The sequence below is a fragment of the Medicago sativa genome, chromosome 2 (assembly GCF_051527215.1).
Source record: "Medicago sativa cultivar Bolivia chromosome 2, Bolivia_mono, whole genome shotgun sequence".
NCBI classification, from domain to species: domain Eukaryota; kingdom Viridiplantae; phylum Streptophyta; class Magnoliopsida; order Fabales; family Fabaceae; genus Medicago; species Medicago sativa.
Window position 1 is genome coordinate 75,351,297 of NC_140750.1, and position 16,141 is coordinate 75,367,437.

The 16,141-nt window shown below is 32.1% G+C and overlaps 1 protein-coding gene across 1 annotated transcript; it reads right to left on the bottom strand.

The window, feature by feature from the left end:
• Positions 1 to 9,267: 9,267 nt before the first annotated feature.
• Positions 9,268 to 10,481, bottom strand: LOC146950746 (uncharacterized). Its single transcript, XM_085746710.1, has 2 exons — positions 9,517 to 10,481; positions 9,268 to 9,409 (listed from the first exon to the last, which is right to left on the bottom strand). The coding sequence occupies exons 1-2, from the start codon at positions 10,361 to 10,363 to the stop codon at positions 9,381 to 9,383; spliced, it is 876 nt and encodes a 291-aa protein (XP_085602836.1). The 5' UTR covers positions 10,364 to 10,481; the 3' UTR covers positions 9,268 to 9,380.
• Between the last annotated feature and the right edge of the window lie 5,660 nt (positions 10,482 to 16,141).

Sequence of the window (16,141 nt, forward strand, 5' to 3'; positions counted from 1 at the left end):
CTGCTAATGCTCCAAACGAAATAGATGTCCATGTCTAATATTGCAAATGAGTCTCAATCCTGCCTGAAGCATGGAGGATCAATCAGTTCCAAATATAAAAAAGTCTCGAATAAGAAAAGGAGCTTAAAGGAATGATAACTCAAACAAGGATATAGAAACTCTAAAAGAGTTTTATGACATAATTGATTTTTTCAGTTCCAGAAGAACTGATCAGGTACCTGAAATTTATGAAATATCGATAAATTATGTCAAGAATGAAAGATCTTAATGGATGAGATGGAACCGAAATAAAGTCAACGTCGATGTGTTTTTGGATATAATATAGCGCTACATGTGATAAGTAATAATGAGGATCATGGGTTAAAGTCTCACATCGATTAAGAATAAATAATTTTTTTAACATATGATTGTAGATATAATATCAAAGTTTTTTAGGGGTCTCAAACGATTAAACCTAGTCTCCCCAACATCATGTTTATTGTTCTTTGTTAGAATTTGAATGTTCATATTAGAATTAGTTGGTGTTGGTTATAAATAGTTATAAGTTGGTTATTATTAATTGCAAATTTGTTAGTTTACTTATGATTATTATATATAGTGCTTCTTATACTCTTCCCCTCCCTCTCCAACAAGCCGGCCCTAGTTCTCTCTCTCTCTAGGTTTTCTCTTTCAATTTTTTCATTGAGGGGTGGTTTTTGGTCAATTTTTTCTCTCACATTCCTTTTATTGATTGATTAAAGTATATTGAGAGGACAGACAAAGTGTGTAGTGTATTTGTTGATATAGTGTTTGGCAGCAAGTATGGTGGGTGTGTTGTTTGTTGTTAGGACTCCTAATCAGCTGCTCAGAATTCAGAGAGAGGAGCCCTCTTCTCTGTCGGCATTACTACTCTCCATTTCTTCACATTTTCCTTTTCCTTTTTATTTACAGTCAATGATATCCTCAACTTCCAACTTTCTTACACTTTCCAAAATATATATAGACCATTCATTCTAATCACTTTGTGGAGCATACCCTATTCTTGTATTTAGATGAGGTGATTAAATTCTTATTAGTTTTATATTGATGCATGCTATGGTTAACATTACAATTAAGGTGGAGTCATTTAAATAGTACATGAGATCATATTTTAATTAAAATAATATTGGTGAAAATTTTCTTACTTATAGCTGAAGTCCGAATTAGGACATTTTTTCCTCAAAATATGATCTAAAAGACTATATAAAGTAGGACATACTCGCTATCTTGAATTCTCTTTTCAATGACCCAGCTGATTTTTCCAATTTGCTAAGTGCACCAAAAATATTTGGAAGCAGATAAGGAGGGTAACTCATAGGCTTGAAATAAATTGGATCAAGTTAGACTTAGTAATAATAAAATAAAAAATTTCCACTAAAAATTAAAGTGATAATTTTTTTTTGAAGAAGAAAAATAATATTTTATATACTTAAATTTTTCAGTCCAACCTATATCTACTAGATCTTCTACCCGTACTGCCGCACGGGTCATATACATTTAAACACATAAATAAAAATATATTACTTCAATGTACAAAAATAGCCATATAACATTAATCGCAATTATCATACCCTTTATCCCTATTAGTGATTATACATTTCGAAAATTTCTATCAGCTTTGGTAGAATGAATGGTTCCTTAACAAGTGTCAAATAATGATTAAAAAGGTTTGAGTAATTTGCAGGTTTTGTAAAATTCACTAGTAGTAGTAATTATCAAAAGTTAAATAAAATCAAATTGGGCCCCAGAAGTAGAAGAAGAAGGAGGATGATTTCTATATATATCTCCTAGCTTCCTCAACACAGAGATTATTGTTTGGATAAAGATAAACTAAGAAATCACTTTTTAATGGCTTTTAGAGAAGTATAACAATTTTTTTCACTTTCAATTTAATCACTTATCTCTTGAATTCAAATGCACGCTAGGCCTCCTTTCTAGAGAACCCCTCGTGCATACATAATGTCATAATCAAAACACCTACTGTAATAATTTATCTTTCTCTTTTCAAAAAAATAAAACTCCCTTTCTATAAAGTAATATATTAAAATAATGTCTTGCACGGGTGCTATGCATTTTATCTTTTGTTAATTCTTCTTGACTTACTTTTATAAAAATGTTATTACAATATTTCAAATGTCATAATCAACAAAAATAGTAAAAGAAAATGTATATAACTTTTTTTTGAAGAAAGAAAATGTATATAACTTTTTTTTTTGAAGAAAAAATGTATATAACTTAATCATAGCTAGATACGCATAAGAAATAATATACTGAACGTACGTGTACTGATAATGAGCAAGGAAAGTTGATAGTGTCAAGCAATTGAATTTTGAGTCTTCAAATTATTTTTCTCTTCTTACTGAAAAAATAAAAGCAAAGAAATAAAATTGAAATTTTTGTTCTTCCTTATATGGAAACAATACAATGCATTACTAGCTAAAAGCCACGAGTCTCCACTAAATGATGTTGTTGTGAAGCAAATTCTTGGTTTGTTGTTTCCCAATAATTAAGGTGACCATGAAAAAGAGTGCTACCGTGATTTTCTCATTTCATAATATAAATATATTTTTTTTTAACCCTCCGATTCATAGAGGAAGGAAATTATGATAATCCGGAATTCAGCCGTGAAGTAAATATAGTATGACCATTGACCAAGAATTGTTTCATACAGTAATCAAAATCAAGTTTTTTCAAACTATTCGTTCTTTTGATGAAACTTATTGTTGGAACGTGTGTGGAAATTGAGTAAAAAGATTAAACACAAATTCACATATTGGGTAGAACTAGTGTTGTGTGAATTGAAAAAAGTGGTAGTTCCACATCGGATGGAACACACACATTAGTAGTGTTTATATAGTGGGGGTGTACCTCTAATAGGGGTACATAATTATGTGAACGAAGTAAGCACTGGAGAAAAAAATATATATTGATATATATTTTATTATTTGGAAATGATAAATTAAATAATTAATTTAATCATTATTAGAAATTGCTTTCTTAGTCCCCAAGTTTTGCTAAAATATTGTGGAACGCAATCTAGAATATTTTGGAACACAATCTGAAATATTTTGCTAGGCAATCTAATATATTTTAGTGCATGATCTGAAATATATTTTGGTACATAATATAATATATTTTTGTACTCAATATAATATATTTTGGTACTCAATTGAGATATTTTTGTACTAGATCTAATATGTGAATTACTTAATCACAAAGTAATGTATTACTTGTTCCCAAAGTTTCTCACTTATTAGTTGTGAATTTTCTCTATAAATAGAGAGCTCACATAGTGCATTCTACACACCAAAGAGTTTCATTGAGTTGTCGGGAACTCTTTCTCTCTTCTCCATTTCTTGACTTGTGTTGACGAGTCTTTCTTATCATCATCTCCTTTTTCTGTCCCTTCGGATTTAAGAGTCCCTTCGGATTTAAGAGTGTTCTTAAGACCATAGTCCCTTCGGATTAAGGTCCCTTCGGAATTAAGAATGATCTTAAAAACATAGTCACTTCGATAATATAAGTCCCTTCGGAATAAAGAGTACTATTAAGATCATAGTCCCTTTTCGTAATAATAATGTCCCGTCGGAATTAAGAATAATCTTAATGGTATATAAATTATTTCAATAATTTTCTATTTGAGGAGAAATGGTGGTATCACCATATTTGAGTGGTCTTAGTGTCATATTGATGTTTTGGAGAAATTAAAGTTAGAATGGTGATAACACCATATTTGAGTGGTCTCAGCACCATAACAGAGTGGTAACAGTACCATATTAAAGTGATTTCAGTATTAAAAGAATGGTCTTGGTACCATATTGGAGGTGTAATTCTCGAACGGTTTTCTACAGTGCAGTAGTTAACCGCACAGTTGTAGCTGAACTTGTTTTATCCTGGAGGCGGCGTGGTTGATAGTCTGCTTTGCACAATTTTGGGCAGTGCCACGAAACGTCTTAAAGAGAGCTACCTGGTCGTGACTCAACCTAGTAACAACTTCGGTAGATAATAGAATTTGGAAATCCAAATACAACAGTTTGGAAATCCAAAAACAACACTTATTAACTATTGGAATCTAATTATTTTGGTTATAATATAAATATTTTTATTAATTAAAAAGTTAATAAATAATTTATTGCACACGTGCATAGTACAGCCGGACAGCTAAATTCTCTCGTTTTTTCCCCTCATGCCTCATCATCCCATTTGGTCTTGTAGTTTTTTGTGGGTGGAAGGCTAGGTAACATTGTTACACAGACATTGACATGTATATACGGTGACCTTATCAATTGCAGAGCTCAACAGTGAGGAAGGGATGCAGAGAAAGATAAAGAGAAAAAGTGTGTTTGATTGTGAGGCTTTTGTCTCATTGCCCCTTTTTGTTATTGAAACTAACAGTATTTTTAGGAAAAATGTACTCGAAAATATTCTTTTTTTTTTAGGTAGATTGAATAATTAATGTATTTCGTTTATAATGAAGACTAGATCCATTAATTATTAAATGTATCTAAAAAAAGAATTTTTTCTTATATATAGGACCGGAGGGAGTAAGATTTAGAGGTTCTCATATTTATTGAGAAAAGAATGTATGTGAAGATATAATTGTTAATACTGATTTTTTTTTTTGGGAAATGTTAACGAGTGTTTCAGGGGCATTCTTTAAGCACTTTAAATAGTAAGTTTTTTATGAAAAGTTGGATAATCAATGCATTGGAAATTGTAATGGTTGACTTTTTAAAGGAATAATTGTTAAATTGGGGATGCTTAAAATATAGGACCGGAGGGAGTAAGATTTAGAGGTTCTCATATTTATTGAGAAAAGAATGTATGTGAAGATATAATTGTTAATACTGATTTTTTTTTTTGGGAAATGTTAACGAGTGTTTCAGGGGCATTCTTTAAGCACTTTAAATAGTAAGTTTTTTATGAAAAGTTGGGTAATCAATGCATTGGAAATTGTAATGGTTGACTTTTTAAAGGAATAATTGTTAAATTGGGGATGCTTAAAGAGTGTCCCGGAGGCATTCCTTAACAAGACCCTTTTTTTTTTTTTTTTTTTTTTATAGTAGATAATTTGGTTTAGTGAGATATCATTCCTTATTGCTTTAGAGAATACCTATTTACGGTTTTTGTTAACTTTGTTTTGGTAGGTTTGATTTATGCCATCACTATTGTTTCTTTTTTATCATGAATAATAGTTTTGAATTTTGATGTTGTTGAAAATACATGGGGTTGCCAATATAGTTGATATGTCAATGTATCCACTCTTTATATTAAAAGTTAGATAGATCCTTTCATTGGAGCTTATATCATTGGACTATCGCAATGAGGTCTAACATTGTAAATATAGTCAGTCCCTCCTATTTATAGACACCCAACTATTTTCGGTAGTAACAATTCAATCATATTGGCCAACATATTAGATATCGATCATATGATGAAATTTACGGTGTTTTAAACAGTTATAGACACAAAACATGGCATATTGAATGAATAGAAAATTATCGATAAAGCATATAAACATGTACCTGTCATTGTTGGATCCATTGATTGTTCTTGAACGGTTGATAGAGAAGTTGTAACTGCCCTCTCTTGCTGATGGAATAACGGCTGAGTGATAACTGACCTAATGGGATAGTCAGGTTATATATATCCACCAGATGAGGGTAGAGACCTCTCAACAGGCTAACGTAAAGAATGGCCCAACCCATCACGGGTCATTCACAATTAAGCCCAATACAAATATTCATTATATTTATTTAACCAAGTGCATTAACAATTAATAATAATTGATATTATATTTTTATATATCAATGTAATTAAAGTTATCCATAAAATCCAACAATTCTCCCACTTGGATGACTTTAATTAATCATTAATATATAAAATTATAAAACGAATATATCAACTATTTTATATCAGCACTAGTCACAAAAACAACTTAAGAATGCAAGATTTCACAATGCAGAAATTGAATCCGATAGGGAAAACAAATCATACATGCTAACTACCTACATTCCACATAACAATAATGAATATGGATTAACACAACAATGAGAAATATGTAATCCTTAATGGTCCAAGCAAAACAAAAAAATGCTACAAAAGAGATATGTTTATTAAGTGACGTCATTTCTGAAATATCTCATCAAAGTTATATCAAAATATAACAATCAGACTCCCACTAATCCAGAATATCAAAAGACTTAACTAAACCCATATGAGTCACATGCCTTTGAAAAGCTCCAACAGTTAAGCCCTTGGTTAGTGGATCTGCTAACATGTTCTCCGTAGCAAGATGTTCAATTCGAGTCTGAAATTCAAGAATTTTCTCTCTCACAAATAAATATTTAATGTCAAAATGCTTTGACCGAGAAGAGCTTTTAGTGTTTTGAGAGAAATGCACAGCAGCAGTATTATCGCAATATATCACAAGTGGCCTAGATATGCTTTCAACAACTTTGAAACGGGATATCAAATTCTTTAACCACATAGCTTGACAAGTAGCTTCATAGCAAGCGACATACTCTGCCTCCATGGTAGAGGTAGCTGTAAGAGTCTGTTTAACACTCTTCCAAGAAATGGCTCCTCCAGCCATCATAAAAATTAAGCCGGAAGTAGACTTTCGGTCGTCAGGGCAACCTGCAAAATCAGAGTCAGAATAACCAATGACCTCGAGTTGATCAGACTTCTTGTAGGTCAACATATAATCTTTGGTTCCCTGCAAATAGCGCAAGACCATCTTAACGGCTTTCCAATGACCCAAACCTGGGTTGCTCAAGTATCTCCCTAAAGCATTAACTGCAAAAGCAATATCGGGACGAGTACAAACTTGAGCATACATCAAGCTACCAACAGCGGAAGCATATGGGACTTTTTCCATTTCAACGATTTCTTTATCATTTTGAGGACATAGAGATTTAGAGAGCTTATCACCTTTTTGAACAGGCGTAGTGCATGGGGAGCAAGAATGCATATTAAACCGCTTAAGGATTTTTTCAATGTATCCTTTCTGAGACAATCCAAGAATACCACGTGACCTATCACGAAAAATCTGGATGCCTAAAACAACTGAAGCATCACCAAGGTCCTTCATATCAAAGTGGTTACTCAACATTAATCTTGTCTCATTCAAAAGGTTAATGCAACTGCTAGCAAGAAGAATATCGTCGACGTATAGCACAAGAATAATAAAATTGCTCCCACTAGTCTTCAAATAAATGCACTGACCTGAAGTGTTTTCATTAAAACCAAAAGAAGTGACAACTTGGTCAAACTTCAAATACCATTGCCTAGAAGCCTGTTTTAATCCGTAAATGGATTTCTTCAGCTTACACACTAAGTTTTCTTTTCCTGCTTCAACAAAACCTCCAGGTTGAACCATGTAAACATCTTCAACAAGATCTCCATTTAAGAAGGCAGTCTTCACGTCCATCTGGTGAAGTTCCAAATTAAAATGTGCAACCAAAGCCATAACAACTCGAAAAGCATCCTTGGTGGAGACAGGTGAGAAAGTCTCTTTATAATCAATCCCTTCTCTTTGACTGTAGCCTTTTGCTACTAATCTGGCTTTGTATCTTTCAATTTTACCATCTGTATGACGTTTGGTTTTGAAGACCCATTTGCATCCAACAGCCTTGCAACCAACTGGCAGCTCTGTTAGATCCCAAACATCATTATGAGACATAGAAGATAATTCATCATGCATGGCCTTTAACCAATCAGCTGCATGAGAGCAAGAGATTGCTTCATTAAAAGTAGTAGGATCATCATCATCATGAAGATCAAACTCGTGCTCTTGAAGATATACGACAAAATCATCTGATATAGGAGACTTACGTACTCTCTGAGATCGTCTCAATGGAACTACTTCAGCTAAATCACCCGGTTCATCAACATCAATAGGCTTTGGAATATCATTATGGTTTTCAACCTGCAGTGGTGGTATATCATCTCCTTGAGTGACTGGAACCACATTATCTGTAGGAAGAGAAAAAACTGGTGTGGGAAGAAAAGAACGATATTCTTCAAGAGTAACTGGTCGTGGCGTAGAGACCCCACTATCCAAGTTATCCTCAAAGAAAAATGCTCGGTCAGATTCAATAACTCGTGTAGAATGAGAAGGACAATAAAATCTGCAACCTCTAGAACCCACACTATAACCAATAAAGAAACCACTAATAGTCTTCAGATCAAGTTTCTTTTGTTCAGGATTATAAGGTCTAACTTCTGCTTTACAACCCCACACATGAAAATGTTTTAAACTTGGCTTCTTACCCATCAAAAGCTCATAAGGAGTTTTCAGCACAGACTTGCTAGGAACTTGATTAAGAATATAGACAGCAGTCCTTAAGGCATCTCCCCAAAGAAAATCAGGCAATGAAGAATGGCTAAGCATGCACCTTACCATGTCCATAAGAGTGCGGTTACGTCTCTCTGCAACTCCATTTTGTTGAGGAGTGCCTGGCATAGTGTATTGAGCTTCAATCCCACATTCATCTAAAAATCTAGCAAATGGTCCTAGATTTCTTCCAGTCTCGTCATATCTACCATAATATTCTCCTCCTCTGTCAGACTTCACACATTTAACCCTTTTTCCAGTTTTCAATTCGACAGCAGCTTTGAATCTACCATAATATTCTCCTCCTCTGTCAGACTTCACACATTTAACCCTTTTTCCAGTTTTCAATTCGACAACAGCTTTGAAAGATTTGAATGCACTCAAAGAACTAGACTTATCTTGCAAAAGATCTATCCACCCAAATCTAGAGAAGTCGTCTATGAAAGTGATAAAATACTTGTATCCACCCATAGCAGTAGGTGTAATGGGACCACACATGTCCGTGTGAATCAACTGCAACACATCATCACATCTATTTGCTTTCTTATTCCTAGTCTTGGCGGTGAATTTCCCTTTTAGGCAATCAACACAAGTATCAAAATCAGAGAAATCAAGACTAGGGAGAATCCCATCCTTAATTAGTCTTTCAATACGAGGCCTAGAAATGTGTCCTAAACGTCTATGCCACAACATCGAAGAACTCTCATCCCTCCTATTACGCTTAGTCCCAACAACAGAATTAACACACATTTCATCAACATTTAGCAAATATAATCCATCACATAAAATTCCAGAACCAACAATATTGGAATTAAAACGAACATCAAGTTCTCCATTACCAAAAGCAAAAGTGTAACCACATTTATCCAATGCCGAAACATAAATTAAATTCCTTCTCATAGAAGGTACATAAACAGCATCTTTCAAAATTAAATTGTGTCCAGAAGGTAAAAGTAAAGAAACAACTCCTATTTCTACTACGGGTACTCCAGCTCCATCTCCCACTATGACCTTTGCCTCAGCATCACTTGGTTTCCTTAGCCTTGTGAACCCCTGCAAAGAATTCACAACATGAATAGTTGCACCTGAATCTAACCACCAAGTATTGGAAGGGACATCTACAACATTAGATTCAAAGCAAGCTAGAATTAGGGGTGTACCTTGCTTCTCATTTTTCTTTTTCAAAATAAGACAATCAACCATCTTATGACCAAACTTCTTGCAATACTTGCATTCTCCTTTAAAGAAGGTTGACTTAAAAGGTTTCTTATTAGGCTCCAAGTGATGCATTGCTTTCCCCTTTTTCTTGTCATCGTGATGATACTTTCCTTTGTGGTGATTTTTCTTGACATCCTTTGTGCCAGAGGTGGAAGCAGCAAGGTTAACACTATGAGATTTACTTTTCTTGAGAGAATCCTCCTCTTGAACTACTATAGCAATCATCTCATCTATAATCCATTCAGCTTTCTGGGTATTATAAGAGGTCCTCATAACGTCAAACTGTGGAGGCAGAAATTCAAGGACCCTCCAGATCAAAGTACTTTCACCAATCTCGACCTTGAGATCCTTCAGCTTATTGTAGCAGTGCATCAGTTTCATAATATGCTCTCGCACACCGCTTGTACCATCATACTTTGTCTTGTCAAACAATGATAAATACTCACTTTTCTTGGCTTTGTCAAAGCTGGTGAACTTTTCACTTATGGACTTCAGATAATCTTTAGCATTGTCACTTTCTGGAATGCTTTGCCTAATGGACTTCTCCATGGTATAAGTTATGACCTTAAGACACACCCTATTGGAGGTTTCCCACTTTTCATAAAAGGCTTTCTGGGTATCAGTAGATGCATTGGTAAGGGCAGCAGGCTTATCAGTTCTTAAAGATAAGTCAAAGTTATTAATAACTAAGTAAAGATCCAAAGAATCTTTCCAGTCCTCATAGTTAGTCCCATTCAGAGTTTTCACAGAGCTAGGAAAAGAGACTGTCATTGAACAATAAGGAATCATCAAAAAATTATACTAAAAATGATTCCACATATATGCAGTCAAAATTATCCCAATGAAAAAACTCTACATCATTATGATCTTATATCACAAAGTACAATAATAACCAAAGCTTATAGCACAAAATATTTCAATATCGATAGGATATTTGAATATAATAAGCATAAAATAAACAAGATATTGTACCACAATAATTACACTAATAATAATACATCGATAGGATGTAATTATTATTAATATAATATAGATCATAATTACTAATAAACAAAATTTATATCAATAATAATACACCGATAGGATGCAATTACTACTAACGTAAATAATTAACTTCGTTAATAAATTGAGTCTATAATCAAAAAACAAAATTCACATAGTTGGTCTCACGATAGGTGAGAATACAACTACACAAACGAACAACTTACACAAAAATATTAACAATAATACATCGATAGGATGTAATTACTATTACTACGAATAATAAATTGCTACCAAATAATTATCAATTATGTAATTTAATGGCCCAAAAATAGCTTAAGCAATAAACTTGATAAAATATTGGGCCAAATAAGTGACATACACATTCCCGTAAAAAAAAAAATTGACATACACATGCCAAATAAAAAAAAAATAAATAATAATAATAAGGTAGCCAATTCTGAGTTAGTCACATACGCGTACGTAAGCGAGTGTCCGCAAGAAAAAACAATCACGTGATAAAAAAAAATTGTTCCTTTTATTTTATTTTAAAAAGACCATCTTCCTCACCCGGATATCACAAAACGGGTCAAAACGACCCGCGATCATACCCGGATGAAAAATATAGTTTTAGTCATCGAAATTCAACAATCTTTACAGGGTTTTAATGGCGAGACAATAACAAACAGTTTTCCAAAATCAATTTCATGAAAACGTCGAACCAAATTACAAATAAAAATTAGGTTTTCATTAAATTTGGAAATCAATTTTTGCATCGATGAAAAGAACCGTTTTTCATGAATTAATATTTGTTATTGTCAATCACAAATATAGCGATCTTTACAGTTTTTCATTAATATTTGAAAAGAACCGTTTTGGAAATCAATTTCATGAAATCGATGAATTTGGAAATCAATCACAGACAGGGAGGGTTTATTCATAGTATAAATTAGTATTTGTGAAAAGCATGTTTTTAGAATCATATATCCAAACAAAAACAAAGCAACCGTACGTTAAAAAAAAGGAACATAAGTTGTATGCACATGAATGGTACAAAATTGCAATCGCATGCATAACAAACAGAATCGTACAATGAAAGATAATGCAATAGTTCCATTCAAAACAATAACCATATGATGTGTCTAATAAGCTCTGATAAAACGTCCAACCCAAAAAAAATGAAAACACTCCAAGTGACTGAGCAATCAAACGATTTTGTATTGGACAATGATATTAAGATAGACAAATGTATGTATATACCACTCATTTCTTTCCCTTCCTTCGTGCTCCTTTATAAACATTTTCTTCGAAGACCGATTTGTTTGGAGAGGAAGAAACTAGAGAGAAGATAAATATTATAAATATTCTTAACAGTATAATCTCTGTTTGTCTCGACCCTCCAAATTTGTTTGTCTTCCATAACAACATGTGTACAACAATGAAGTGTTCTAAGACTATAGTAATAGTAATCAGCGGCGAAGCTACCCATTATTTTATGAGGTGGCCAAATCTAAAAAAATAAAATAAATATATTTTATGTGTTATTTTGACAATTTTTATTGTTAACAAAGTTCTTTTTGTAGTTGTTTATGGGATCGAAATTTTCAAAATAAGACATAATACATCTATCAAACAAGTTAATATCTTTTGACTTTCTCATTTCTCCTAGTTTTTGACAAATAAACTCATTTGTAGTAGCTAGATATATTTTATTGGGGTAGCTAATTACAAAATATGCCAAATTATTCAAATTAAAGTAAAATAAATGGGGTAGCCAAAGCTACTGCATAGATATGCATAGCTTCGCCCCTGATAGTAATGTCCATTTATTTGGACAAATGGAGGGAATCTCTACTAAAAAAACTGTGGTGTTATTTTGTCCAAGTTTAAAAAAAAGAAAAAAGAATCACTTACTACTTTTACTGTGTGATCACTAAATTATTTGGATATCATATGTTTTTTGGGATGCTCGGATATCATTTTCAATTTTTTGAGAGGTTGGATATCATTTTCATATTAACTAAAAAAAGCATATATATATCCCATATAATTATATATTAAAGAACTTGGTATTTATTGTAAACAAATGTAACTATATCTATTTATTTAATTTGATCGGTGAGTTATATTTAAAATAAATGTTCATAATTATAGCATTAAATGAATCTTGCTTTGATAATAATCCTCTTTCTATATATGGGACAAGAGGAAATATGTTTTAGTATGTTGGATATTGCATAAAGAGATAGACTTTCACAAGATAGTGAACCAAGATTCAAATTTTAATTGGGAGAGGTATTCATATTTTGTGTCCATAGTAACTCGAATATGATTACTTCTAATATATGAAACCAAACATTAACAATGAATTTTATTATAAAGAAGTTGATTAGGTCAACTGATTTAAACTAAAAGTTAAATGAGTTGGAGGACCCAGATTTAACTCCATGTGAAATAAAAAAATAATAATTTAACAACCAATTATTAACCTTTACGGTTCTAAATCTTGTTGAATTTACTTTATGTACATCTTTAATAAAATGATATGATTGGGTGGCTAGTCAATCTTAAGTATGAGGAAAAAAAATAAAGTTTTGTATGAACCCTACTGTAGATAGTCAATTAAAGAGTGACGAAGTTTGTTAAATTAATGTATCATCTGTATCTAATTGCAAAAATTAATTATTTAAAGGGTCTTGTTAAGGAATCTGAAAATAGAATTTTATGTCTTGGAAGTATAAACTGTCACTTTTTATTAAGTAATGATTACATTACTTTTTAAAAAAAAGTTACTTCATTTGGTGCTTAACCAATGCCCCGGGGCACTGGTTAACATTCTCCTTATTTAAAATAAGGCAAATGTTAACTTGTGCCCTCAAGAGCATATATTAAGGAACTCATTATTGAAATATACGCATCAAAAATTGTGTAGTGAACTTAAAATAATTGAGATCTATTTATGAGGTTGATATTTCCTAACAAATATTTTTATATATGTATTGGTCAATAATCAAAATATAAAAGAACCTAAATATCTACTTATGTTACATCGATGAGGTTGTTAGTGTGTAAATGGCTAATGCTTGGTTTTGAAAGCGCCCCATGCTTTTCTTAGTTCCAAAAAACAAAGAGCTTAGAGCATCCATAATGGAGGCCCTCACATTTGAGGTTTTAAACGGGTCCCACATGGATACATCACTTTTTTATTATTTTTTAATGGGTCATGTTAACTTGTGCACAAGTTAACATTTGCCTTTTTTAATAATAGTATCTAATAGGTACTCAACCACTTCAATTGAGATCTTCTATCAAAAGGTCTAAATGGATCTCACTAATAACTATTTATTACTCCATCCGTTTCAAAATGAGTGTCGTTTTAGGTGTTTACACACATATTAAGAAATGCAATGATTAAAAGAAAGAGAATTGTTATTTTACCAAATTATCCTTATTAACTATTGGTTAGTTTTAAAAGTAATACCTTGGAAGTAGTGTGCATAGTATTAATTAGAGGATACAATTGAAAAGAAAAAGTTATTATTGCATTGAAAACTGAAAGTGACATTCATTTTGAAACAAATTTTTTTGACTAAAGCGACACTCATTTTAAAACGGAGGGAGTAATGAAAAGCAACAAAAACAACTCAAATAACGATTATTTTATTGAAAAGTGGTGTGGGGTCCACCTAAGATTGGGAGTCTTAAGTAAGACTCTGGGTCTTAAGAGACCCCCAATTTTTTATTCCACATTGGGGGTATCTATTAGGTACCGGATCTTAAATGGTAAAAACTCTACCAATGTAGATGCTCTTGGGTCCATCATAGGGAATAGAGGGTATCCCCATAATTATTCGGGTATCAAAACCCTAAACAGGTGCTTTTTTTTTTTTTTTTTTTTTATCAAAGACGAAACATCAAAGAAAGAAATAAAGAAAGTGCTTAGCAATCATGTCTCTTTTGGATATTATTATGCTAATTTTTCCACAAGCATAATTATAGATTAAAGATTTAATTAGATTAGGGGTGTTAGATATGTTTCAACAGCTTTCACTACCACTAAATCGTGATAAGGTTTTCTTAATAAAAACCGGACCTACTCCTTGATTCTTTTCTAATTTGAAGTGTTAAAATATTCCTAAGTCTTTCTCTTATGGGTTGAGTTAATTGGTCGGAATCCAAATCACTAATCAATAATCATAGTCATGTACTTTCTTTCTTCTATATTAATCGATATTGTTTACTATGCACACATTTTAATCTTCAACATATTTAGTTACTTATAAACAAAAATTATAAAAAAATTATATTTTAAAAATATTTATCGAGATAAATTCAACAACTTATAACTTATTTTTTGAGGAGATGTTGTTATTTATCTTTATATACATGACGTAGGGAGTATAATATAAGAGAGCGTTATTTTCATTATTAATTATTTTATCGTGAAACACAAATTCAAAATTGTTTAATGGTGAAAATGACAAATTGTTTATTCTTTTCCAATTTTATCTTTAAACTCTCGTAATCAACATCAACTTTCACACAACAGATGTTCGAGAGTTGAGTGAGCAAGTAATTCAATGATTTTGTGGGAGGAAGTTATCTTTAACAATACGTGAATGTCCAAAGATGATGAGAGCTTTAAATTCAAGTTTTATATTTTAACCGAAATATAACACTTTTAAGAGAGAAGGTACTTATCTATTTAACGTGAACACAAGGGATGTTAATGTTTATTTTAAAATTAAAGAGGGTGTTTGTGACATTTAAAAAAAAATCAGGAAAAGTGAGTGTAATTTTCCTACATTTTGTGGTAACAAAAAATCATTTACAAAATTTCCTAATCTGTCCACATGACAATGTGTCTCAACAGGCTTCCTATTTAAAATAGTTTATAGTGAAAAATGACAAATTTCGTTTGTATATTAATTTGTGCAATCACTCCACATATATAACAACGTATTTTAATATAGCTTTCCTAATTTAAATAGTTATTAGTAGAAACAATAAGAAAGTGAATGAAACGACAATGATGTCGATGCTTAGAATACATAGAATAAATACCGAGTAAGTCAAAAAGTAACAACAACATGAGCATTTGGTCTAGTGGTATGATTCTCGCTTAGGGTGCGAGAGGCCCCTTTTCTTTTTAATAATCCTTACATTTTTTAACTAAATTTGGATGGGCCATTAATTAAGCTTATTAAAAGCAATAAAACATGGAAATTTTACCCCACACCCTTACATATATACCTTCACCCCAACATTCAACCCAAACTGTCCATTTTACCCTTTTATATAAATTAAAATTCTTCAATTATTTTAATTTCTCCAGTAGAGTAAAGTCACGTTCATACCGGAATTGTCGATTGAAGGTTTTCGGTTTTGTAATCGTTATTGTAATCGTTGATCGATGGTTTTCTAAATCGTTTTCTAAATCGTTGATTGTTGGATTGACACCCTCTTTACCGGAATCGTTGATCGGTGGTTTTTTGGGATAGTTGATTGATAGTTTCAAATTGCAATTGACTTTTTGGAAATCGCAATCGACGGCTTGACGTTGGCTTAACGCTCCGAATTAGATTT

Excerpts from the sequence above, each read along its gene's own strand:
- LOC146950746 (XM_085746710.1), bottom strand. The coding sequence starts at position 10,363 with ATGATTCCTTATTGTTCAATGACAGTCTCTTTTCCTAGCTCTGTGAAA. Across the intron at positions 9,410-9,516 it reads AAAGAAAAATGAGAAGCAAG|GGGTTCACAAGGCTAAGGAA; the intron begins GTACACCCCTAA and ends AATTCTTTGCAG.